General features: G+C 38.6%; 1 protein-coding gene across 5 annotated transcripts in view; it reads left to right on the forward strand.

Annotated features, from left to right (window-relative positions):
- The first annotated feature begins 2,847 nt into the window (after positions 1-2,847).
- Positions 2,848-27,032, forward strand: part of N4BP2 (NEDD4 binding protein 2) — a 70,769-nt gene continuing 46,584 nt past the window's right edge. For 2 of the 5 annotated variants that reach the window (XM_027544311.1, XM_027544313.1), the window contains exons 1-5: positions 2,876-2,993; positions 7,635-7,698; positions 17,139-17,221; positions 19,063-19,402; positions 23,363-24,503. In XM_027544311.1, coding sequence (XP_027400112.1) covers positions 19,177-19,402; positions 23,363-24,503 — 1,367 coding nt within the window. In that variant the 5' untranslated portion in view covers positions 2,876-2,993; positions 7,635-7,698; positions 17,139-17,221; positions 19,063-19,176. Of the gene's footprint in view, positions 2,994-7,634; positions 7,699-17,138; positions 17,222-17,714; positions 17,854-19,062; positions 19,403-21,869; positions 21,963-23,362; positions 24,504-27,032 lie in introns of those variants that run through there. The other 3 variants (XM_027544314.1, XM_027544312.1, XM_027544315.1) reach the window with 3 other exon arrangements.

Here is a 27,032-nt window from a genome sequence, read left to right on the forward strand (position 1 = left end):
ATGCCCTCCTCCAGGGGATCTTCCCGACCCAGGGATCGAATCTAGGTCTCTCACATTGCAGGCAGGTTCTTTACCATCTGAGCCACCAGGGAAGACCATAAATATGCAAATAATTATAATTAAGCCGAAAGCTCACAAATTCAAAGCATAGAAATGCAAAGGTGGCATTGATTATTTGTGACTGAGATGAAATCACACGTTCTAAACATAAGCATGCTTAGAATTTAGCCATTAAACAGATCAAAGATGCTTTAGATAAATATAAAATATTTGTTTATAATAAATTACAAAATTTATTACAAAAATCTGAGAAATTTAAAAAAATGTAAATTTTATTATTTCCTTAAAGGCTGGTCTTTCATCTAAAGAAATGCCAGGGTTCATCTTATTTATCTAAAAGATTAAGCAGTAGTATTTCACCATTCTTCATATTCACCTAGCATTTTAGAGAATTAAATATTGTAACAAAACCAACAGAAAGATTACAGAGAGCAGAATGTGACCAGGAGTAGCATCTTGCTATTTAAGTTACATCAAGATACTCAATAATTCAAAGATTCTTAAATTTCTTCTTTAGAATTAAAAGATACACGATCTGAAATAAGAATAGCATGATAAACAATCCGTTTATCCAATGTTTTAACCTAATGCTTATGTCTCACTCTTTAAAAGATGTGTTGTACTTTTCCTATTGGCTTAGAATTTAAACCAATAAGGAAGGAGGGAATCTTTATAAATATTCACAAACGAAGGCTAGCATTGTGAATGTTGAGTAAAGACTGCTTTGTTCCTTATTAGAGTCTGATTTTCTGAACTTTTATTTATGTTTTTCTTTCATTGATATACTAAGCAAACACTTCCCCCCCGCTTTCTTCCTGGGTGATGATATGTTTTCCAGTGTTAAGAATACTTTACTTCTTATTGTTCAGACCTAAGAATGTGATAAATCCTTAACAATGATCAGAGGAAAAAACAAGAAATGCCAGTTTTTAGTATCGTGCTGAACATATTTCATATGAACAAAATTAACTTTCTAGATTTGTTTGAAGTTTATAATTACTAGGATTCTTTCATTCCTCAAGTGGCATATAACACTGTTATTAGTCTCTTTTAATGGCTGTTAGGAGGCAACATAATGTTAAGGTTATATAGATATTGCGATTTGGGGTACTTTGTTAACATTTTTGTGTTTCGAAATTAATAAAAGCAATAACAGAGGTATTTGCATTGTAATTTCTAAACAGGGGCTCAAGGAAACTTTTCAAAAATACAAAAATCACACAAAGGGGGGGTAGAAATCCTTCCCAGTGTGGTTGGTTTCATTAGAAAATTGACCATCCCGAGATCTCTGCTTAAATATTTCGAGATTCTAAAAAAAAAACAAACCCTAGAATGTTTTCTTTAGTTAAGTGTTCCAATTAGACCTAAATGAAGATAAAAATTCACTTACATTTCCTCCCAAATTTCCATTCAGTTTAAAGCAATTACTATAACAACATCGACAGACTGTCTCTTCCATGTCTGTCCGGGGACTATTTCGTTTCTCTACGAAAAACACTGACGACGGAACAAAAAGTAATTGCAAAGAGAAGGGAACAGAGGGCGGGGCAAAAAACGAATTTAACCATAATCACCACTATCAGAAAACAAGGGGGAAAAAATTCGTGTACCCGAAAACACTGAACATTTCACGATAGAACACATAGCAGGAAACCAAGGAAGGTAGAATTTAGGAGGAAAAAAAAATGGAGCAGGCTTGGGTGACAATCTAACAACACAGAGATCGCAAAAGCGAAGAAAACCTCCTTCCTTTTTCTCGGCACCTGAAAACTGAAGCTCTAAGCAGGGCAAAGGTCAGCGCCTGCGGTCCTACGTTGCAAACAAGCTCTGTTTTTTGTGCTTCCATCAGCTTGTTCAGAAGGCACATGGGCCGCGCCGGTTGGTGCTAGGCAGACCTCCGTCCCTGCCGCGACCGCGGCCAACCTCTTTGTCTCCCGGCTCCAAAGCGGCCACGCTGCGTCCGACTCCCGAGCGCGCAGAGGGGCAGCGGGCCGCGCGCCCGGAAACCTCCCGCGGACAGCTCGGCGCGCGCGGAGGCGGGGTTCGCGCGCCAGCCGCCGCCGTGGCCTCGCTCGCCCAGAGTCAACTGCCCAGTTAGGCTACGCCGAGGCCGCCTGGTCCGCCTCGCGGTCGTTCTAAACTTGCCGCCGGGACCCGCGACCTGGCGGGCCCGCCGCGACCAGCGAGTACGACCTTGTGTTTCTGTTTTTGCTTTTGGGGGATTGGGAGAGAGTGAAAGAGGCTTTAGGCACGGCTGTGGTTATCGCGCAGTTTATTTCCGCAGAAATTTCAGGCCCCTATTGCTGCGTTCCCTAGCTCACAACGACTCCCGCCTTCCTCGAAACCCCGACACATTGGAAAGGGCTTGCTCCTCCGTGTGACCCCATGACAAGGGAAGGGAGAAACACGTCAGGCTTTCGCTCGAGGCGGGGGAGGGCGGGCCCGATAAGGCAGAATGGGCCAGGCCGGGACCTGCTCACTGAGGGGAGACGGAGAGGCGGGAGCCTGCGGGCCGGGGTCACCGGGGCCACCAAGGCGGGGCGGGCCGACGCGCCCCACCTGAGCCCGAGAACGAACCAGAGGTCGCGGCCCGAAGCCGGCGGGGGCGGGGGAGGCGGAGAGCAGCGATCCACCTGGGCGACGTGGCAGCCCTTCCCTGCTCTCCGAGACCCCTCCCCATTCGGCCGCCCACCCGCCCTCTCGCGGCTGGCTGCTGTGAGGCTGCTCTTCCCCGGCCGGACGGAGAGCGGCAGTGTCTCCCCGCCAGGCGCCCGCCGCGCGTCTCCCCCCGGCGGCCGTCGCGCTCGCCAGCCCTGCGCCGCGCCGGAGAGCGCTGTGGTGGCGGCGGGAAAAGGCTGCGGACCCGCGGCGCCGCGTCGCACACTCGACGACGCGGCCCCGGCCTCGACGCCCTCCGCCTGCTTCTGGAGCAGGTAAAGGCGGCGGGTGGGAGGCGGAGCGGCGGGGCTGGGCTGAGGGTCGGGAAGAAGGGGATCCCGGGGTCCCCAAACCCGAGCGGAGGGCCTGAGGCAGCAGCGGGAGGCGCTGGGACGGAAACCCCAACCTCCGGACGTGGAGGTCCGGCGCGGCGGTCTCCAGTCCGGCCCGCGGGCCCGGTCGCCCGGGCGGAAGGGAAGTGAGGCGTCGGTGAGAGGCGGGCCCTGGCTCGCCGCCCGAGGTCGGGTGAAGGCGGAGGCAGTGGCCGCTTTCCTGGCTTCCCGGCCCCAGCGGGCCTCTGGGCCCTTGACACACCCCTCTCGCCCCCCCGGGGCTTCCCTGTTAGTTCCCGTTGGGACTTGACCTGGCGGCCCTCCGAGCTCCTTTGGCTTTCCCAGGCGGAACCTTCTTGGAACTTGGGGCCACCCTCCGGAGCACGTAGCCCTAGCACAGCCGTTTTATTTACTCACTTCAAATCCAAACAGCCTCTCACTCTGCAAGTTCTGATTTTGGGTACTGTGGGGAGGCATTCCCGGTTACTGGTATCTGTGTCTCTTTGATCGTCGTCCATACCACCCTCCCCCACGGCAACTTTGATCCTCACTGACTCCCTCCTTGAGCCCTACTGTGACCCGGACTCTCCAGAGAGGTCCCTTTGAAAATCCGTCTTAGGTAGAGTAAGTCATCCGACCCGGGGCAGTTTATTCCTTAAGCTCTTTTGGTTAAAACGTGGTATTTTTATTTTTTTTGATTTTTCTTTTTTCTCTCTCTCTCTCTCAGAAAGAGAGAGTAATTTTAAAAAGTGTAAATGCCAGATCACGCTCAGTGTTGGCTTGGAAGAATCTTCTTTTCTGCAACAGTCTTTAGAACTAGAATTTGATATTTGTGGCAGGGACAGGTTTGTACACATTCTCGCCATGCAGTGGTTGTAATGTCTCTATAGCACAATTCTGACTTCAAGACAGGATTGGCTGGTTTTTCTACTCGGCATCTTTAAGCCAATCAAGAAGCGCTGCTTGCCTGGAGACTGGATAACTCAGAAAAGGTGGGGATTGGTTGAGCTCAGAGAAGAAAATCTTGGAGATGAACCTGGCTTCTCAGAAAACAGTGGCTGATTTGCAGCTGCCTCTCGCCCCCCACTTAAAAAAATGTTTTGTTTTTTTTTTTTTCATCTTAACAGCAGCCTTTTCATTCTGTTTTTATTATTTCCATTGTTTTTCTCTCAAACGCCTGGCTCTCTTTTGTAACTCATTTTAACCCTCATCTTTCAATTTTCAATGAAATAATTCTTAAAAGCGTTAAGAAATGTAAACGTCATGTGTTTGTGTTTTGATAATCAAGGTGGTTCAATTTTCTTTGCCCGTTTTGCAAGGTCAAATTAAATAAACATTTTTTTGTTCCTTTGCCAGAGCTTTATTATTCAAGTGGCCGTGCTAGGACGGCGGGGTGTGGGGGCTACGGTGATGGAGATGGTGAAAAGAATAGGAAAGAAATGGCTGCTTTTCCATAAGAATACTACACTTTAGTTCATGAAAAAAGACGTATAAAACAAAACCCGGGACAAATCAGCATTTAGTATTTAACGAATGTCAGTTTGTGCACCTGTTGACTTTAGCTGCTTTGAAGGGGGTAGCAAAGAGGACTAAATACTGGACTTCATAGAAAAATGGGGCTTAAGTTATGGAATGTTTTCTCTTTATTGAAGTAGGCATAGTATCCGTACACAATAGAGGCTAAATAAATAGTGTCAGTGAAGGGGCATTTTTTTTTAATACTGTGTGAGGATTTTCTCTTAAAATCTCCCTTTTCTTCATGATTATCTATGGTTATGCATCTTTTGATATGCAAAGCAGTAACCATTTATAAGTCAATGTGAATTTTAGAAAAGAGCTACCATCTTTGCCTTTCTTCTATTCAGCTTTTTATATGCAAACTCACATTGTAAGTCTTGGGAAGAATTTCAGTTCATCAGATCAAACATTGGATCTTAGCAGATCACATTAAATGCCTGTGGTAGTAGTTTTATTAGGAATTAAAGAAGAGATTGAATTTTTAATATATTTACAATGCCAGACAATGAGTAAGCCAAATGTCATTAGGATTATATCTGGACTCTTAACTTTTAATAATGATCCTTCCATCTTTTATTGGATTTTTGTAGCTGTATCATTTAATCTCACAATGTTACTTTAATATGATATAGTATTAGAATGAATTTCCCCCATGTGTCTTTAAAATTTTTTTAAAATATGTTCACTCTATTTATTAAATTTAAGAATTAGCTTGGGAGACTGACATGAATAATATTTAATTTTTTTTTGTTCTGAAGCAGGCTATCTTTAAAAATTTTTTTTCTTTTGTCTTCGAATTTGTTTCTTCTGGCTGTAGTGTCTTCACTGTTCTCCCTGCCTTACCCCTCTTAAACTCTCTGCTGACCTTCACAATTTAGGTGGTATATGTTGTAAAGTTTGCTTTGCTTTCTTCCCCCAGCAGAGGTAATCACATACTCATCATCTTACCTCTGAACCTTTAATGTAGTATTTCCACTATCCACTTACTGCTATATGGAACTACCCCTTCCGAATAGTAACTGTGAGTTTCACTGAATTTTACTCATTTTTTCCCCCTTAATTCTAGTTCCAAAGCTATAGTTGTGTAGGTATTAAATAAATATTGGCATGAATAAAGGAGATTTTTTTTTTCTTTTTTTTTTTTGACCTTGCTGCATGGCATGTGGGATCTTAGTTCCCCAACCAGGATTTGAACCCGAGCCCCCAGCAGTAGAAGTTCAGAGTTAAAGAAGATATTTACTCTTAAAAAATATTTCTCCCAGTTACTATCTGTATGTAGATAATTCTTATGTCTCCAACCCAGAGCCGTTTCTTGATAAATTGACTCAGGTTATCGTCTACCTTCATAACACGTTCATTTGTATTTCACAGGTGACCCAGACTGAGCATATCCCAAACTATAGTGATTATCAACCTTCCCTTTCCCAGCCTCAAACCAAAAATATGAAACAAACTACCTCTTCTTCCTAGGGGAACATTATAAGAGATAATGCATATGTGGTAAGAATTTGATAAGTAGTAGGCACTGCTAATAATAACTTGGCAGAAACCTGGGCTGTTCCTTTTCTTCTTTTCATTTTCTAATAGATCACTGAGCCCTGTTGGATTCTTGCTCCTTAGTATCTCTCCTTTTTTTTTGGCCACATTGTGAGGCCTACAGGATCTTCATTCCCTGACCTTCACGTTCCCTGCAGTGGCGGCTTGGCGTCTTAACTACTGGACTGCCAGGGAAGCCCCGTCTCCTTAATCTCTCTTGAATCTGTATCTTTTTTCCATTCCCAGACTACTATCCTACTTAGTGGTCAGCATCATCTCTTACCTGGATTGCCACAGTAGCCTCCTAAGTGGTTATCCCTGCTTCCAGTCTTGCCTTCCCATCTACTTTATCCCACTGTTGCTGGAGTAATCTAACACATTTAAACCCTTAACTCCTCAGCTCAAAACCTTTTTTGTGTGTATGGCTTTTCATTGCCTTCAGGTTAAAGTCTGAACTTCTTAATTTGGCTTTCAGGATCATGATCTGGCATCTGTTGACTTCTTCATCCTGTCACTTTTTCCTTTTGCCCTCAATTTGCTAGTCATATTCAGTTACTTCATCTCTCTCTCAAGATGCCAAATTTGTTAAATCTACTTGAGTACAGAAGCTTTCCTCTGTCTAGAACGTCTTCCTTTGCTCCCTGCTTCCCTCCCCTTTGGTTTTGTTAACTCATACTTATTTTTCAGATCTCCATAGAGGTGATGCCTCTCCTGGGAAGCCAGTCCTCTACTTTCCCTAGCATTCTACATTCTCATTGTAATTGCTCATTGTCATCTCACCGTGTCCTGGTTAGAGTGTAACAAAAGAAAGAAGTAAACTGACTACCTTAAACCATGACATGAGGAATTTCCCTGGCTTTCCAGTGGCTAAGACTTCTCCCTTCCACTGCAGGGGGCATGGGTTGATCCCACATCCTTGAACTAAGATCCCACATGCTGTAGCCACAAAAGAAAAGAGATGTGGTTTGCGTAGATTGTATTAAAAGGGAATTAAATAGTAATATTGGGGTTTACCTAGTAGGGAAGAGAAAGACCTATCTGATAGATGCAAGTTTTCTAAGTAGGAAAGGCATACTTTGTAGGTGCTTTTACAGAAAAGATGCAGATCTTAGTTCCCTGACCACGGTCAGAGTTGGCAGTGAAAGTGCAAAGTCCTAACCACTGGACTCTCAGGGAATTCTCAGTCCTTCCTGTACTTATCATCTGTGACACTGGCACCATCTCTCCTACTCCGGTATGCTTCTCCATATGTTGGGACCTGGTTCCTGAGCACAGACTTATTACTTAGCTACTCCCATCAGAGGCTCTAGATAGATTTGGTCACGTGCCTGTCCCTTGACCAATTCCTGCAGCTGAGGGGAAGAGGTATATGCCTAGTTCAGCCTAAGTCATGTGATGTGCTTACTTACTTGGCCAGGGGTCTGTTAGCAGAAATTAGGCCCCTGGTGGAGTAAGGGGGAAGGAGTTCTGGGCAGAGAATATTCATTCTGAATCTTAACCACCCTTCTGATTTCAAATTTATTTTCCTAGATATTTTCTTCATGGGAAAGAGATGCCCTGTATTATGGACCTGAGTAGTCAAGCTACTGAAATGGTAAGTCCAATATTTTAAAGAACTAAATTGACTTTTTGTTTTTTGCTGGCATATAACAAATATTTATTAAGCTCTTGTTTGCTAAATAAGAACATATTGTGAGATGCTTATAGACTAGCAGTCTAAACAAACAAGTACACAGATGCTAAGATAGAGGTATATTTAAGGTGCAGTAGCAGCTCTGTGTCGGAGAAGGCAATGGCACCCCACTCCAGTACTCCTGCCTGGAAAATCCATGGATGGAGGAGCCTGGTAGGCTGCAGTCCATGGGGTTGCTAAGAGTCGGACATGACTGAGTGACTTTGCTTTCATGTTTTACTTTCATGCATTGGAGAAGAAAATGGCAACCCACTCCAGTGTTCTTGCCTGGAGAATCCCAGGGACGGCGGAGCCTGATGGGCTGCCATCTGTGGGGTTGTACAGAGTCGGACACGACTGCAGCGACTTAGCAGCAGCAGCAGCACCAGCAGCTCTGTGTAGATCAGACTTCAGGATAGTGGAAAACTTTCGTGAAAGAAAGTTACTTGAGCCAAGAAATAAGGATTGGGTAGGATGGGGTAGAGGAACTTTTGTGTGGAACATGTGTGAGGCACAGAGATGTGAAGTGGTCTACTTTGGGAAACAAATAATTAGATACAGGAGAAGCAGAGGGTACCTGAGGAAGACTAGAGGAAGAGATGAGTAGGGGTAGGTAAGAGGCCAAATCATAGAAGTCCTTGAATGCTTTACAGTTGGAAAGTTGAAACTTGGTCTAGGGAGCTGTAGAGTCACTGAAGCATTTTAAGTTGGAACTCTTAGGACTGAAGTGCCTATCAGATCAGATCAGATCAGTCGCTCAGTCGTGTCTGACTCTTTGCGACCCCATGAATCGCAGCACGCCAGGCCTCCCTGTCCATCACCAACTCCCGGAGTTCACTGAGACTCACATCCATCGAGTCAGTGATGCCATCCAGCCATCTCATCCTCTGTCTTCCCCTTCTCCTCTTGCCCCCAATCCCTCCCAGCATCAGAGTCTTTACCAATGAGTCAACTCTTCGCATGAGGTGGCCAAAGTACTGGAGTTTCAGCTTTAGCATCATTCCTTCCAAAGAAATCCCAGGGCTGATCTCCTTCAGAATGGACTGGTTGGATCTCCTTGCAGTCCAAGGGACTCTCAAGAGTCTTCTCCAACACCACAGTTCAAAAGCATCAATTCTTCGGTGCTCAGCCTTCTTCACAGTCCAACTGTCACATCCATACATGACCACAGGAAAAACCATAGCCTTGACTAGACGAACCTTTGTTGGCTAAGTAGTGTCCAAGTAGATATGTCTGTGAGGCTGAACTCACAGAGACATCAGTGAATAGTCCTGAAGAGAGATCTTAGTTCCCTGCCTAAGAATTGAATGTGGGTAGCCTGGATGACGGAGAAGGCAACGGCACCCGACTCCAGTACTTTTGCCTGGAAAATCCCATGAACGGAGGAGCCTGGTAGGCTGTAGTCCATGGGGTCGCTAAGAGTCAGACGCGACGACTGACCGACTTCACTTTCACTTTTCCCTTTCATGCATTGGAGAAGGAAATGGCAACCCACTGCAGTGTTCTTGCCTGGAGAATCCCAGGGACGGCGGAGCCTGATGGCTGCTGTCTATGGGGTCGCACAGAGTCGGACACAACTGAAGCGACTTAGCAGTAGCAGCAGCCTGGATGAAAACCAGGCTAGAAAATCACTAGACCTTGGTGTCTAGAAGCAAAATGGCCCTGACTCTTGCTCCTGTGTGAAAGCAAGAATGTTTCAAGGAGGCAAAAACTGTATAAAAACAGATAAAAGTTTATTATTAGAGACACAGCACCACAAGTGGGAGAGCACACTTGTTTATTTTAAACTTGTTGATATTAAGACTGAAGTAAGACCAAGCGCGCGCGCACACACAAGGCAGAAATACACATTGGGAGAGTAAGTGTATGAGAAGGAGCACAATAAAGAGGTGATTTAAATCACTTATATAGGATAGTCTTTCAAGGTCTTTGTTTACCTTTGGCGAATTATCTTGTTCCTTTTTCCCATCTGACCTGCCCTAGGACCTTCTCCAACATGTGTGTGCAACTTTTGCTAAGTTGAATTCTACCTCAGAGGCCTGTGGGGGTGTGTCCACACTTACTGAGGGGTGGTGCTCTCTCCTTTTTTGACCCCCCAAAGGAGCCTTCCTACTCATGTGCAGACAGGGAAGTTTTCCTTGACTCAGGAGTGGTTATCTTATTTGTTCACTTCAACAGAGCTCAGCTTTTGCTGGTAGCTTTTATCCTTGGTCTGTCTGAGGGAAACAGAGTTTCAGTTTTACTCTGCTTGACAAATACCAACTGTCCAGCCCAAGGGCCTATCTTATCTCCTACCTCAAAGCAGTTAACTATGTTGGAGTTGGGAGAGAATTCTTAGCTGGAGTCATAGGTATGGAAGCAGTGGGTTTGGATGGACCTAGAAAAAAGTGGTGGAGCAGATGGTTGGGAATAGAACCTGGGGTAGCAATCATACTTGAAAGAGCGAACAGAAGAAAAGAGATCAGTGATGGAAACTGAGAAGGGCAGCCAGAGAAAAACTACTAGATGCAGGGGACAGATTACACTGGATCAAGAAGTCAACAGAAAGTGGCAAGTTGAAACAGTGAATGTAAACTGCTTTTAAGAAACAAACTGCTTAGGAAATACTGGGAGTTTGGACAGCCTGAGTTAAGAATTCTCCTATTAACTCAGTTAAGAATTCTGAGTTAATAATTCAGGGTGCATTGAGAAATCAGATTTCAAACAGTTTTTCCAGTACAGGAATGTGAACTTTTTAGAATTAGAATTTTTAAAGGTAGGAGAGGATAGAGACTTTTTGGTGGGAGGTAGTTGGTAGGAAAGAAATGATTGAGTAGGGCATGGATACGGTTTATGTACAATCAGTCATATTGGGGTGTACAGAGTACATAGGGTATTTTGCGTATAGTTTCTGGAGCTATAAAAATTCAATAAATCTATTTTAGATCATTGATTTTTTTAGCCTTTCTTTTTTAATATATGTATTTGTATGCTCTTCTATGCATGACTATAATTGTATCTTACATATATGGATGTATACTGTTTTTATTTGTTTATAATTTATAGTTATTAATAATTCTTTTAAAATCAGTATTAATATGTAATTTACATAATGAATTTGTCTTTGTATTGATGTATGTTTCTTAATTTTCATATAATTTTGTTTTCTAGTTACATTTTCGCTATTGATTCTTGCATAATTCTCTATGACCTTGAAAATAATATTCTGTGGTTATTGGATTCGGTGTTATTTAGATACTAAGTCAAGTTATACTACATGACTCAAATCTTTTATGTTATTACCGCTTTTTCTCTCCCTTTTCTTTCTCCTTCCTCTCCTCTATGTATGTGTGAGGAGCAGGGTAGTGGCTGAGGTGGGAACCTCCTTGTTATAATAGTTACAGAGAGAGGGCTTTTACTAGTTGAATACAAACTTAGAATTGCTTTATCTTCCTGGTGGATTAGACCTTTTATCTTTGACTTTGATCATCTACATTGGTTATTGGTGATTTAGATATGAGCAGTTTTTAGTATAGTGGTAGAAATGGTAGGGCAAAATCATGTTTAAGAAAGGATGAAGGGGAAGAAATTGAAAACAGTTACTATATGTTATACATATTTTAACTTTTTTCTTGATATACAGGTATTTTATATTTAAATGTGGCTAGATGTGTTTAGTACTTCTTTTTCTTTATGGCATTCAGTTTGTACTTTCTGTAAATGAAACTTTTTAACTTTCTAAAATGAGATATTCATTTGCCTCATGGAACTTATATTTTAGAACAGTGCTTATGGAAAAGTTCGCATGTGATATGATAGTCATTAACCACATGTAGCTATCGAGCACTTGAAATGTAACAAGTATGACTGAGAAACTGAATTTTTAGTTTTACATACTCTTTTTCAAAATTAAACTTTTTGAGATTGTAGAGTCACATAACTTTTTGTTGATTTACACAACTTTTTGAGATTGTAAAGACATACCCATTTGAATGCAGAGTTCCAAAGAATAGCAAGGAGAGATAAGAAAGTCTTCCTCAGTGATCAGTGCAAAGAAATAGAGGAAGACAATAGAATGGGAAAGACTAGAGATCTCTTCAAGAAAATTAGAGATACCAAGGGAACATTTCATGCAGAGATGGGTACAGTAAAGGACAGAAATGGTATGGACCTAACAGAAGCAGAAGATATTAAGAAGAGGTGATAAGAATACACAGAAGAACTATATAAAAAAGACCTTCATGACCCAGGTAATCACGATGGTATGATCACTCACCTAGAGCCAGACATCCTGGAGTGCGAAGTCAAGTGGGCCTTAGGAAGCAGCACTACGAACGAAGCTACTGGAGGTGGTCGAATTCCAGTTGAGCTCTTTCAAATCCTAGAAGATGAATGTTGTGAAAGTGCTGCACACAATATGCCAGCAAATTTGGAAAACTCAGCAGTGGCCACAGGACTGGAAAAGATCAGTTTTCATTCCAGTCCCAAAGAAAGGCAATGCCAAAAAATGTTCAAACTACTGCACAATTGCACTCATCTCACATGCTAGCAAAGTAATGCTCAGAATTCTCTAAGCCAGGCTTCAACAGTACGGGAACCATGAACTTCCAGATGTTCAAGCTGGTTTTAGAAAAGACAGAGGAACCAGAGATCAAATTGGCAACATCCGCTGGATCATCAAAAAAGCAAGAGTTCCAGAAAAACATCTCCTTCTGCTTTATTGACTATGCCAAAACCTTTGACTGTGTGGATCACAATAAACTGTGGAAAATTCTGAAAGAGATGAGAATACCAGACCACCTTCCCTGCCTCCTGAGAAATCTGTATGTAGGTCAGGAAGCAACAGTTAGAACTGGACATGGAACAACAGACTGGATCCAAATCAGGAAAGGAATACATCAAAGCTGTATATTGTCACCCTGCTTATTTAACTTATATGCAGAGTACATCATGAAAATTGTGGGGCTGGATGAAAAACAAGCTGAAATCAAGATTGCTGGGAGAAATATCAATAACCTCAGCTATGCAGATGACACCACCCTTATGGCAGAAAGTGAAGAGGAATTAAAGAGCCTCTTGATGAAAGTGAAAGAGGAGAGTGAAAAAGTTGGCTTAAAGCTCAATATTCAGAAAACTAAGATCATGGCATCTGGTTCCATCACTTCATGGCAAGTAGATGGGGAAACAGTGGAAACAGAGACTTTATTTTTGGGGGCTCCAAAATCACTGCAGATGGTGACTGCAGCCATGAAATTAAAAGATGCTTACTCCTTGGAAGAAAAGCTATGACCAACCTAGACAACATATTAAAAAGCAGAGACGTTACTTTGCCAATAAAGGTCCACCTAGTCAAAGCTATTGTTTTTCCAGTAGTCATGTATGGATGTGAGAGTTGGACTATAAAAAAAGTTGAGCACCAAAGAATTGACGCTTTTGAACTGTGGTGTTGGAGAAGCCTCTTGAGAGTCCCTTGAACTGCAAGGAGATCATACCACAGTCCTAAAGGAAATCAGTCCTGAACATTCATCGGAAGGACTGATGCTGAAGCTGAAGCTTCAGTACTTTGGCCACCTAATGTGAAGAACTGACTCATTTGAAAAGACCCTGATCCTGGGAAAGATTGAAGGCAGGAGGAGAAGGGGACGACAGAAGATGAGATGGTTGGATGGCATCACCGACGTGATGGACATGAGTTTGAGCAAACTCTGGTAATTGGTGATGGGCAGGGAAGCCAGTTGTGCTGCAGTCCATGGGATCACAAAGAGTCAGACACGACTGAGCTACTGAACTGAGAGTCACATGCAGTTGTAATAAATAATACAGAGAAATTTGTGCTCTTCATCCAGTTCCCCCAATGAAAGAAACATGTGCAAAATGCCTTATGGCATCTCAACCAGGGTATTGATATTAATACAGTCAAGATATAGGACATTTCCATCACCACAAAAATCCCTCAAATTTCCTTTTCATAGCCACATCCACTACTCCCTCTTCCTTCCTCCTCCTCAACCTTTGGCAACTGTTAATCTTCTCTATTTCTGTATTTCTGTCATTTCAAGAATGTTAAGCAAATGGGGATCATGCAATACATGGCTTTTTGGATGGGCTTTTTTTACTCAGCCTAATTCTCTGCAATTTCATCCAGGTCTTGTGTGCCAATAGTAGGTTTCTTTTTATTACTGACTAAACTTCTTGGGATGGAAGTGACGTAGTATGTTTAACTGTGTACTCATTGAAGGACATCTGAATTGTTTTCTGGTTTCTGATTATAATGAATAAAGCTGCTACAAATATTTATGTACCGCTTTTTGGGTAGACCTAATTTTCCATCTCTTAGAAATGTCCATAAGTGCAATTACTTAATTGTGTGGTAGTTCCAGATTTAGTTTAAGAAACTGCCAGACTGCTGTCCAGAGTGGTTTTTTTTATTTTACATTCCTATCAGCAGCATATGAGCCATCCTATTTCTCTGTATCCTTGCTAGGATTTCCTATTGTCATTATTATTTATATTTGCCAACCTAACAGATGTATAAGTATTATAATATCTCATTGTAGTTTTAAATTGCATTTACTTAATGGCTAATGATGTTGAAATTCTTTTTGTACCTGTGTGCCATCTGTATATCCTTTTGGTGAAATCCTCACCCCCCCCCCCCCCCACTTTCTAGTTGAATTACTTGGTTTTTGTTTGTTTGTTTTTACTTTGAGTTTTGATAAAGTTTTTTATATATTTTGGATACTAGTCCTTTGTCAGATACATGGTATGCAAATATTTTCTTTCAGCCTGTCATTTTTCTTTTTATACTCTTAACAAGATTGTTCACAGAGTAAAAGTTTTAAGTTTGGATAATGTATAGTTTAATCAGTTTTTCCTTTTATGGAGCATACTTTTGGTGTTTTTGCCTAGCCCTAGATCCTTAAGATTTTCTTTTTTTCCCTAAAAGTTTTATATTACTATGGATTTAAGTCCTTGATCCATTTTGAGTTTTTTTTTTAAATAAAGTGTGAGACTTAGGCCAAGATTTTTCTTTTTCTATCTGTGGGTGTCTATTTGCTCCAGTTCCATTTGTTGAAAGGTTATATTTTCTCCATTGAATTGCTTTTTCATTTTTGTCAGATGTCAGTTGGGCATATTCATGTTGGTGTCTTCTGTTTCCTAATCTATAATCTGTTGTCAGATCTGTGTGCCTGTCCCTCCACTGATACCATACAGTTTTGATGAGTGTAGCTTTATAGTAAGTCTTAAAATGGAATCAACAGAATCCTTTTACTCTTTCAAAATTGTTTGAACTATTCTAGTTCCTTTGTCTTTCCATTTAAATTTAGGAATAATCTTGTCCATATCCACAAAAAATCTTCCTGGGGTTTTGATAGGAATTGTGCTAAACCTATATGTCAATTTGAGAAAAATTGACATCTTTACTATATTGAGTCTAACAGCTCATAAATCCATTTATCTACTTTTTCAAAAATTTTGTTAGGTTTATTCAGAATATTTCATTATTTGAGCATTTGTGAATAATATTGTATTTTTAATTATAATGTTCATGTATTTATTGGTAGGATATATAAATACAGTTGCTTTTGTGTATTTATCTTGTATCCTTTGCTGAACTCATGTTGGAGATTTTATTGATTCCTTGGGATTTTACACATAGATAGCTGTGTCATCTACAAATAGAAAAGTTTTATTTTTGCCTTTTGAATCTTTATATCTTTTATTTTCTTTCCTTCCTTTACTTCATAGGCTAGAACTTCCAGCATTGTATTTCATAAGAGTGGTGAGAGTGGACATCCTTGCTTTGTTCTCAATCTTAGGATAAAAACATATAGTATTTTACTATTAAATGAAATGTATTCTGTAGGGTTTTGAGGAAGTTCTCATATATTCCTATTTTTTGGGTAGTTTTTATCATGAATGGGTATTGAATTTTGTCACTTTTTTCCTTAATTTATTCATGCAACTAAGGTTTTCTTCATTAGCCTATTAATATAATGGGTTATACTGATTTTTGAATATTGAAACCTTGTATCTCTAGGATAAACCTCATTTAATAATGGTGTATAATTCTTTTAAAATAAACTGCTGGTTTTTGTTTGTAATATTTTCTAAGGATTTTTATGTCTGTATTCATGAAGGATATTGGTTTGTAATTTTTTTTTTTTCTGGTACTGCTTTGTCTGATTTTGGTATCAGGGTAACAGTACTGACTTGATAAAACGAATTAAGAAGTGTTCCTTCTATTTTTGAAAGAGACTATATATGATAGACTTATCCATTGAAGGTATTTAGGCCTGAAATTTCTTTTTCGGGGAATTTGTAAATTGTGAATTAAATTTCATTAAAAATCATAGGGCTTTTATCTATTTCCTGTTGGGTGAGTTATGATAATTTGTGTTTTTTGAGAAATAAATATTTCATATAAGATGTCAGACTTCTGTATGTACACTGGTTCATAGTATTCTCTTAGTCTTTTGATGTCTGCAGGGTCTAGAGTGATTGTTTTTCTCTTTTCAGTTTCATTCATTTCTCCTTTGCTCTTTATTATTCTCTTCCTTCTACTGGCTCTGGGTTTATTTTGCTGTTCTTTTTCCAGGTTCTTGTAGTGGAAAGTTAAATTATTGATATGAGACTTTTCATCTTTTTTAATGTATGAATTTATAGTTATAAATTTGCTATAAATTTTTGCAATTGCTGCTTTAGCTGTGTCTTACAAATTTTGATATGGTATATTTTCATTTTCATTCATTTTTGTGTATTTTAAAATTTTCCTTGAGACTTCCTCTTTGACCCATAGATTATTTAGTGTATTACTTATGTTCCAAGTGTTTGGAGATTTTTGTATTATCTTTTTGTTATTGATTTTGAGTTTGATTTCATTGTGGTCAGAGAACATACTTTATATGATTTCAGTTCTTTCAAGTTTGTTGAGGTTTGTTTTATAGTCTAGGATATGGTCTATTTCGGTATATGTTATTTGGGTTCTTGAAAAGGATATGCATTCTGCTGTTGTTGAATGGAGTGTAAAAGTGTTGATTAGATCCTTAAATGATGGTGTTATTGAGTTCTTCTGTATCCTTGCTGATCTTATGTCTGTTTACTCTTATTGAGAGAGGGGTGTTGAAGTCTCTAACTATAATTATAAGCTTGTCTATTTCTCCTTTCAGTTTTGTCAGTTTTTGTTTCACTTAATTTAGTAGCTCTGTTTGGTGCTTACACATTTAGGGTTGCTCTGAATTCTTGTCAGATTGATCCTTTATAATTATATAGTGTTCTCTATCTTTGCTGATTTTTTTTTTTTTGCTCTAAAATCTACTTTATCTGATATTTATATATAAAATGTAATTTTACTTAATTTTAACTAATTTAAATTTAAATAGGCACATGTGGCTGGTGGCCGCCATATTGACATTGCAGTCCTGGAAGATGGAGAGAGCTATGACACAATAAATTTAATTAAAAGGTAAATTTTATGGAATGTAGAAGGTGTTAAGGGCAATGGGTGGTTAACAGAAAAGGGAGATTGGGAAAGAAAAAATGGGGAACATGACTTTAAATTAGATAATCAAGGAAGAAATCATTGAATGTGGTACTTGAACAGAGATTTGAAGGGGTGAAAGAGTTAGCAATGCAAATATCTTGGGAAAAAGTATATTAAAGGCCAAAAGTGGAAGTGGACCATAGTAAGAAATTTAGCTTTCACTCTGAGTGATATGGAGAGCCAGTTGAGAATTTAAAGCATACTGTGACTCATTCTGACTTATGTTGTATGAAAATCGTTTTGGCTGGTATATTGAAAACAGACTGTAGGGGACAAGAGGTGTAGAAACAGGGAGACCATTTAGGAGACAGGAATACAGATGGAGAATGACTATAGCCAGGCCAAATGTTTAGAGCAGGTTTCAGAGAAAATATCAGTTGGTTTTAGATAATGTTACATTTGAATTGTTCATTAGATAGATCCAAGAGGAGAAAGCAAGTAGATTGTCAGAGTTCTCCAGATCTATGAGTCCTTGCCCTTGTGGAGCTTACGTTTTGCTGGAATATGGGTAATAAATAAAACAAGTGGATGAAACACATATACTATTTTAGAAGGTAAGTTATATGGAGAGAATTCAAGTAAGAAAACAAGGGTAAGTGGTGTTGGACAACTGACTTCCTGAGAAGGTAACAATTGAGTAATGATAGGAAATACATCTTTTAGATACCTGGGATAATAGTAGTTTAGGTAGAAGGGACCAAATATAAAAGTTCTAAGATGGAGCATGACTGATGTTTGAAGGACAAGGAGATGAAGTATGGCTCGAGTGACATGAGCAAGGGAAAGAGGAATAGGGATGACTGTACCCTGGTGGCTCAGACGGTAAAGCATCTGCCTGCAATGTGGGAGACCTGGGTTCGATTCCTGGGTCGGGAAGATCCCCTGGAGAAGGAAATGGCAATCCACTCCAGCACTTTTGCCTGGAAAATCCCATGGATGGAGGAAGGAGCCTGATAGGCTACAGTCTATGGGGTCGCAAAGAGTTGGACATGACTGAGCGACTTCACTTCACTATAGGCCATTTTAAGGGTTCTGATTTTTATCCTGAGTGTAATGGGAAGCTGGTGGATAGTTTAGCAGAAGAGAGGTGTGATCTGACCTGTGGTTTAACTGAGTCACTCTAGTTGTTGTGCTCAGTAGATTGAAGGGGCAAGGATGGAAGCAAGGAGGTTAAGGGACTTTTATACTAATCCAGGCAAGGCTGTGGTAGCCATGGAAATGGTGAGGAATGATCATATTCTGGATACATTTTGAGGGTTGCATTGACAAAATTGGCTTACTAATTGGATGTGGGATGAGAGGAGTCAAGAATTATTCCAAGATTTTTTACCTGAGCAGTTGGAAGGATAGAGTTGCCTTAATTGAGATGGGAAAGACTAGGAAGAACAAGTGTGAAGTATGTGATAAGGAGCTCAGTTTTGGACATGTGAAGTTTATGATGCCTATTAGACATCCAAATAGGTGTTCATTAGGCATCCTCATTATGAATACTGTGTTCTTGTTTTTTTAAATGAAGTAATTGTGCTGAAGTAGTGTACTCACCATTCTGAAACTATATTACATTTGTTAATATCTTAATTTTTAACATGTTCAATCCTGAAAAACTTGAATATTTTGGAGAGGGAAATTGTGTGACTGCTCTTGGGCTTTGCTGCCCACCAGAGTTGATGGTACTTTCTTAGAGTTGAATAAAGATGTCATTCCAATTTTAGATCTGGAACTATAACTATAGTCTGAGTGTTTCAACTTGCTTTCTATTTTAGGTCCTTTTACTACTGGATTGTGCAAGATATTTAACCCTATTTTCTTTGAGGTATGACTTAAATATCAAACATCTTAAATAAGAAAAGGGAGACATTTTAGTTTTGGAAGTCAGAATGCCAAGGAGAAGGAAAAATCTTGGGGGAAATCCTTTTCGGAAGACCACAAACTCTAAGGAAGTTGTATCCAGTGTTACTAGTCATGAGGAGCCAACCACTACTCTTCCTTCCGTGTATGAGACAAAGGTTGATCAGGAAGAACTCTTCACCAGTGTCTCAGAGATGTTTTCTGATCTGGATCCTGATGTAGTGTATTTGATGCTTTCTGAATGTGATTTCAAAGGTGAGAAAAGTTTAGTTTGAACCCTTTGCATTTTATAAAAAGGTTTTATGTACTATGCCATGACCAGTAGTAATAAAGAAAATGACTACGTTATTTCTATTTTGTTCATTACTTTTTGAAAATCTGCTGTGGGTAAGGTACTAAGTTTAGTATTATGAGGCATGTAAAGAATAAAACATCGTTTCTTCTTTCAAGAAATGTATAGTTCTAGGTATAAGATGTATGTGTAGATTTCATCTTTTATGTTTTATTTCTTTTTATCTTCCCTCTCGAAAAGGTTGGCACTATTGACATTTTGGACCAGATAATTCTTTGTTGTGAGTGTCTTTCCTGGGCATCATAGGATGTTCAGCAACATCTCTGGCTTGTACCCATTAGATCCCAGTGGCACATCCCCTGCCCCACCCCTGCAGTTGTAACAATTAAAAATACCTCTGTATATCATCTTATGTTCCCTGAGGGGCAAAATCATTCCCAGTTGAGAGCCGTTGACCTGGAGTACTCTATGAAGAGAGGGATTTAAAAAACTGTTTTGTTGTACTGCTGTATCTCCAGCCCCTAAATACCAAATGACTCACTCGGACCTCAGTAAATACTTATTGAGTGAAAAGGTAATTATAATTATGGAAATGAGAGCTGATTAAGCATTGAGGCTAATAGACCAGTGTGATTTAAAATTGGCTTTAGGTTGATTTTCCAGCTCTACCTCTTAACTTCTCTGGGTTTCAGTTTTCTTATCTGTTAAAGAGAAAAATAATAGTATGTACCTCATAGGACTTTTTCTTTTTTTTCCCAGTAAGGATTGAGTTTTTGTTTTGTTCTGATAAAGTCTTCAGTGCAGTAAATTATTAATGACTTGTAATAAATTGTTTAGATGTATGTTTGCAGACAGGGGAAACTATCAAATTTAAATGGATGAGTAAGTTAAATATTGATGTTTAATATTGCTATTGGCCATGATTAGTATCAGTAAAATTATTCTAGGTTTGGGGAATTTTGGTAATGGGGTAAACTTCAAATTTTTTTTTTTACATTCCACAGTCTATGATGTGAGCCTATCTTATCTATCCTTTTATGTATGCAGAAAACCAGCTTTCAGCAGTCTACATGATGCTCAGAAATAATAGTGTTTACAATTTTATTTGTGGCTTCAACATATATTTCCTAATTTTGGTGTGTTTAAAATTTATTTTTGCACGTACACTAGTAACAATGAAGAAGTACAAGGAAAATATCAGTATGTTACCCTTACACCCTAACAAAAAACATTTTTCTTTTCCAGGATCTTCTCTATACCTCCTTCATAAATACTGATGTTTTGAGTAGTTTGAATAATAACATTTATGACGTTGTATATTCTACTTTTAAAACTTAACCGAATATAAGTATTTTTTTCAGTTGGCCGCAGTCTTTATATTTTTTAATAGCTTTCTAATATTCTGTTGGGTTATTCTGTTGGGTTATTATGCTCTAATTTATTTAATTATAGCTATGTTTTACATGAATAATTAATATTGCAAAGAACATCTTGGTATGAATAACCTTTTCCGTCTTTTGGCTTTTTCCCGATTCCGAAGTTTTATTTTCTTCTGTCACAGGGTAAGGACAGTTTTTGGCTCTTGGAAACATTTGCTGAATTGCCTACTAAAGAGGTGTGGCATATGGTTACCAGGGGTGAAAGCGGGGGATGGATAAATTCGGAGACTGAGATTGACATATACACACTACTACATATAAAGTAGATAACTAATAAAGACCTACTGTATAGCACAGGGAACTCTTCTCAATACTCTAATGACCTGTATTGGAAAAGAATTAAAATACAGAGTGGATATATGTATATATATAACTGATGCACTTTGCTGTACAGCAAAAACTATAACCCAACATTGTAAATCAACTATACTATACTCCAATAAAAATTAATTAAAAAATAAATTTACCTTATAAAATAAATGTGCCAATTGTAATGACACTAGCACTGTATAAGGGTTTCATTACAGCCTTATCAACATTGAGTGGTATTCTTTTAAGATTTTAGGAATAAGATTTTACTTTTTCTTTAATGGTTTTTTTTTTTTTTAGATAAAGAGAAATGTTAACATTTTTATATATGATTGTTTATTAGTTCTTGTATTGTGTGAATTGTTCGTGTGTTTTTCATTGTTTTATACCATTGTTTTAATTTTTCTCAACACTGTAAAAACTTCTGTGTTTTATGTATATAGTTTGATCTTTTACTTCTTTTTACATATACTGTTTTTCATTATATACACATTAATTTTTTTGGTTGATCTTTTGTGATTTTTCTATCATGTAGTTTTTTCTTAGAAATTCTTCTTATATTTGCTCCCCCCGCCCCGCCTTTTTTTTCCCCCCCTTTTTTCCATGTTTATTGCTATAGTCTTCTAACTGGTCTCTCTGCCAGGCTTGCCCCCTCCAATCCCTCTTTGTTTTTCTTCTTAAGGGAACACTAATTGGGTGCTTACTAGGTGCCAGTCCTTGTGCACAGCCCTTTTTCATGGATTATCTCATTTAATCCTCACAACAACCCTATGAGGTAGGTACTTTTGTTATCCACACATTGCAAATGAGAAAATCAAGGCTTAGGAAAGTTAACTAACTTGTTCAAAGTGTTCATGCCAGCAAGTAGGGATTTAAATGTCATTCTGATTCCTGACCAGAGCTTTTACCTACTGTGCTGTGCTGTTTCCACATTTATCTTCCTTAAGTTAATACACAAAAATAATATGAAAAAGCCTCAGATTTCAGATGCTTAACAATTCTAATTTCTCTATATTTATGTTGTAATGGAGGGAGCTCAGCATTGGAGTCGACACACCAGTCCTGACTTTGTCACTTATTATCTGTGTGACGTGGGCTAAGTTAATATACTTTCTAAACTTCATTTTCTTCATCTCTGTGCTGGGAATACTATAGCTTGTAGTATAATTTGAAGATTCATTGAGACAACAAAACATCTAGCCCAAATGCTATGACAGGTAGTTTCCCTTCAAGTTCCCTTGGAAAATAAAATTAGTATTTCTTACCATGAAATAGAGGACCCTTCCAATTTTACTTGATTTCCCTTTCCAGTTTTATCTCCTTCTCTTATCTGCCATATTACTGTGTACTCGCATTCCAACAAACTCAATAGCTTAAACATGCTGTGTGTTTTTAGGACTGGGTTTGCCTTTCCATTCTGTATTGACAAGTTTCTTTTTGATCTTCCAACTCCCAGTTTACATATCACCTCATGTGAAATCTTTCCTTACTTTCCTATAAGGCTGCTTAGGCATTTGTATATTATTAAGAGTGTGCAGTATTTAATCTATATTATACTATAATTGTCTTCTAACATCTTCAGTTGCTTCCATTAGACTGCGAAAATCCTTCGAGTGTAGTAAAAACTATTATCTTGTTCATCCTTGTACAAAGTATGTCTGATATGTAGTACATGCTCATGCACATTTTTTGTGTTAAGTGAAATTCATAGTATGGACCATATAAGCAAATTAGATTTATTAGAATACTTATTAATAAATAAAATACTTCATACTTAAAACAGCATGTAGTAGGTAAGTATTTGTTGATTAGATCAACTGGTTTTAGTATCTTTATAAACAACCCTAAAGTATACAGTTCCAGATATTTTTCTTTTACTCAATAAATTCATCAGAGAATATCTACTTGATGGCAGTTTATTGGCCTAGTTTATTACTGTTTGTCTGAAAGTAACAACATTGCATGTCTCCATTATTCAAATCTTTCACTATACAGAATTATATATTAGTAAAATGTTAAGTTAAAAATGACTTGAATATTTATAAATTTCTTGACATTTCATTCAATGTAAAGTCAGTATAATTTTATGTGAATTTTAATTAAATCATGTTTTACTGTTTTCAATCCATATAGGTATATTTTATTGTTGTTATTGTTGTTCTTATTGTTGTACAGTTGAAAATGCCATGGATTGTCTATTAGAATTATCAGCCACTGATGCTAAGATAGAAGAATCGTCTTCAACAAACTTCATTGCTTCTGAGAAACAAGTAAATGCAGTGAAATGTGAAATAATGGAAAAATGTCCTCCAAAAGAAGAGAGTGAAGATTCAAAAATGGATTCATTTTTGGACATGCAGCTAACTGAAGATTTAGATTCTTTAATACAAAATGCTTTTGAGAAATTGAACTCTTCTCCTGATAACCAAGCATACTCATTTTTGCCTTTGCAAGATGTTAATAATTTTAGTGACCCGAGTTCATTTGTAAGTTCAGATTCAAGTAATATGACTCCCATTCTTTCTACCCAAAATATGGATTTGAACAATGAAAATTTAGAGCTTTCTGTCTCTGCATTAAGTTCAAATTCCTTAACTTCACATTCAGTTTCAAATGGGTCCAAAAGTTTTACAAAAGATAACACAGTGGCATTGGAAGATTCTCTTCTCAGTAGTTCTTTAAATGCAGATAATGACACTTTGATGGATGGCAGCAACCAAATTCAGAAAGAGCTTTCGGAATCTGAGTGTGTTAAGACTCAGTTCTCTCAAGCCCCTGTAGATTTGGATGCTAATGAGCTTCAGGCTCCTCTAAACCTTGCTGTCCAAAATCCAGGGATTGGTTTAATAGGTACAGGTGGAGATCAGAAGTCCACGTCTGTCCCTGATGTTTTTGTACCTTCTGAAGAATTCAGTTTCCAGCCACACAAACATACTGAACTGCCACCAAAGGGGAAGGATGTGAATTACTGCCCAGTACTAACCCCTCTCCCTCTACTGCTGCCTCCTCCCCCACCTCCACCAATGTGGAATCCAATGATCCCTGCTTTTGACCTCTTTCAAGCCAACCATGGCTTTGTGGCTCCTGTTGTAACCACAGCTGCGCACTGGAGGCCTGTCAACTATGCGTTTCCACCCCCAGTGATTTCTCATGCTTCCCCCACAAAGGTGTGGAGAAGCAAAGAGGGAGCGAGTGCTTACCAGGTACAAGAAGCTCCAGTTTCTCAGGCTGTAAGAAAGAAGACATCATCTTATGTTGGACTAGTTCTCGTTCTTCTCAGAGGCCTTCCAGGATCAGGAAAATCTTTTCTGGCAAGGTATGAGGTTTAATTGAGTTTAAAAAATGAGTGTAATGTGTGAACTTGAATATTTATAATAGCTTGACTATGTGAGATGTTTTTACTTCATAGAGATGTTTACTAATTTTTTTAACTTTGTAGCTAATAGCACTGTTTTCTCCAGAAGTTTTTATTGAATTTTTTTGTCTTAGAATATCATTTTGAGAGACAGAATAGAAGAAAAAAATTAAAGGTGGTTTCAAGATTGTGAGCTTGTAAAATCAAAAGAAATAAGTTCGTGTGGAAGAGAACTAATTTGAGTGGGAGAAAGATAAATTCAGCTTTGATTATATAGATAAAGGGCCATAATTGATTTTGAATTCAAGAAAGTCTTGACAAGAATTCTGCTGGTAGTTGGAAATTTGGAATTGTAGCATGTTGTTAAATAAGGTTTAGAAATGTATAATATGAAGGAAGAGAACATAGGATGAACCATTGGTAATCAGAGAACTTCAAATTTTCAGTGATTTTTTTTTTTTCGTTGCAAAATGTGGTACCCTCAGTACCACATATATCTCATATATCCCATCTGTGTGCTTTTTGTAGTTAAGATACGTTGTGGATGTCTTGGTCTCAGAGACCAGAGTCAGGGATAGAGGCAACTTCGTTATACTTTCAGTGATACTTGTTAAAGGGTGTTGTTTTCAAAGTTCTTTCAATCCTCTTCTTTAAATTCCAGAATATTTACATCTAATTTATTTTTTTTGCCAATTTTTCCCTTTTCCTTCTAAGTTTTATCTATTTTCTCTCATGGTTTGCTATTCTCAGCTGAGTCTTTTCTATTTTATCCTAGGTGTATCTAGTCTTTGGGAACACTCATGTATACCTTGATAAGCTCATTTTCGGTTGTTTTTTTAATGTCCTTTCTTAGTCTGGATTTATCTTCCAATAAATTTCCACATATTCTACTCATATATTTATAAATATATTCTTCTATAGACATAGGCTTTCTCTTTGATTTAATGACCACAAGAATAGGAAATAATATTATAGATACTACAGTCAGTTATGATACTTCATTTTGTGAAAGATTGAAACAAAAGAGGGTACCTTAAAAGGTAATAGAGCTGTGACACAGGTTTGAAGAAGTAGGTTTCAGAGTCCTCAGAGCCAGAAGCAGCTACGGTTAGAGATTAGGAAGAGAAAGAAATGCTTGTCACAAAGTTGGAGCTTGCTAAAATTTGAATGAAAAGAGAGAAGTAACTGGGAAGTGCAGAGATAGGTAGCTGAATTTTCTCAGAGAGAGTGGTCCACAGTGTTAAGCTGTTGTGTCCAAGGAAAATTAAAGATGAAAAAAGACTTTCAGAGTTATTGGAAAGAAGGCTACGAATGGCTATCTTGAAAAATACTTTTGTTGCCCTGGAAAGGTGGAAGACCTTAAGACCTTAAAAAAGCATTTATACTAAAGCAGTTAAGGAGAGAAGTTGGGTAACAGTTGAAAAGGGATCTTTAAAGTGTGGTTAAAAATTTAAAAGATAGCTGAGATAGATGTGAAGTGTCAGAGGGGAAAGCTTAGAGGTAAAAGAGAAGATAAATGAAGGAGTCTCAGAAAGTGAGATCAAGTGAGCATTCACCACAATGTAAGCTTCATGAATACAGTTTACTGATGGATGCTCAGGGATTAAAACAGCACCTCTTTCTCTTAAAGTGAGAGTGAAAGTAGCTCAGTCATGTCCAACTCTGTGACCCCATAGATTATAGAGTCCATGGAATTCTCCAGGCCAGAATACTGCAGTGGGTAGCCTTTCCCTTCTCCAGGGGATCTTACCAACCCAGGAATCAAACAGGGGTCTCCTGCATTGCAGGCGGTTTCTTTACCAACTGAACTATCAGGGAATCCTATTTTTGCTTAATAGATACTAATAAAAATCAAATTCAAAAGATATATTTCAATATGAGAAAAGAATCTTTAAGAGTGGATATATATATATATATATATATGCATAACTGACTCACTTTGTTGTACACCTGAAACTAATACAACATTGTAAGTAAATTATACTCCAATACAATAAAATTAATAAAATAAAATAGGTTTTTATTGGCATATAGCTGTTTTACAATTTTGTGTTAGTTTCTTCTGTACAGCAAAGTGGTCATCAGTTGCACATATACATATATGTCAAGAGGGTAGCACTGTTATGTCTCTGTGGATTCTCTTTGCTTATTTTTTACATGTATCTCAGTTATATAGAAGATAAATTCCAGAGTCAAGAAAGAGAGATGGGGTACTTTCCTGATGGTCCAGTAGTTAAGACTTCACGCTTTGGATTCTGTCTCTGGTTGGTAAGCTAAGATCCTGCAAGCTAATGTGGCCAAAAGAAAGAGAGGAGTCAGAAAACCCCTATAAAACTATCTTTGTATTATTTATTAAAATTTTTTTAAATTAAATGTATTTTTGGCTGCATTGGGTCTTCACTGCTGTACGCTGGCTTTCTCTAGTTGCAGTGCACGGGGGCCACTCTCTAATTGTGGTGCATGGGCTTCTCATTGCAGTGACTTCTTATT

This window comes from Bos indicus x Bos taurus, chromosome 6, assembly GCF_003369695.1.
Source record: "Bos indicus x Bos taurus breed Angus x Brahman F1 hybrid chromosome 6, Bos_hybrid_MaternalHap_v2.0, whole genome shotgun sequence".
NCBI classification, from domain to species: Eukaryota; Metazoa; Chordata; class Mammalia; order Artiodactyla; family Bovidae; genus Bos; species Bos indicus x Bos taurus.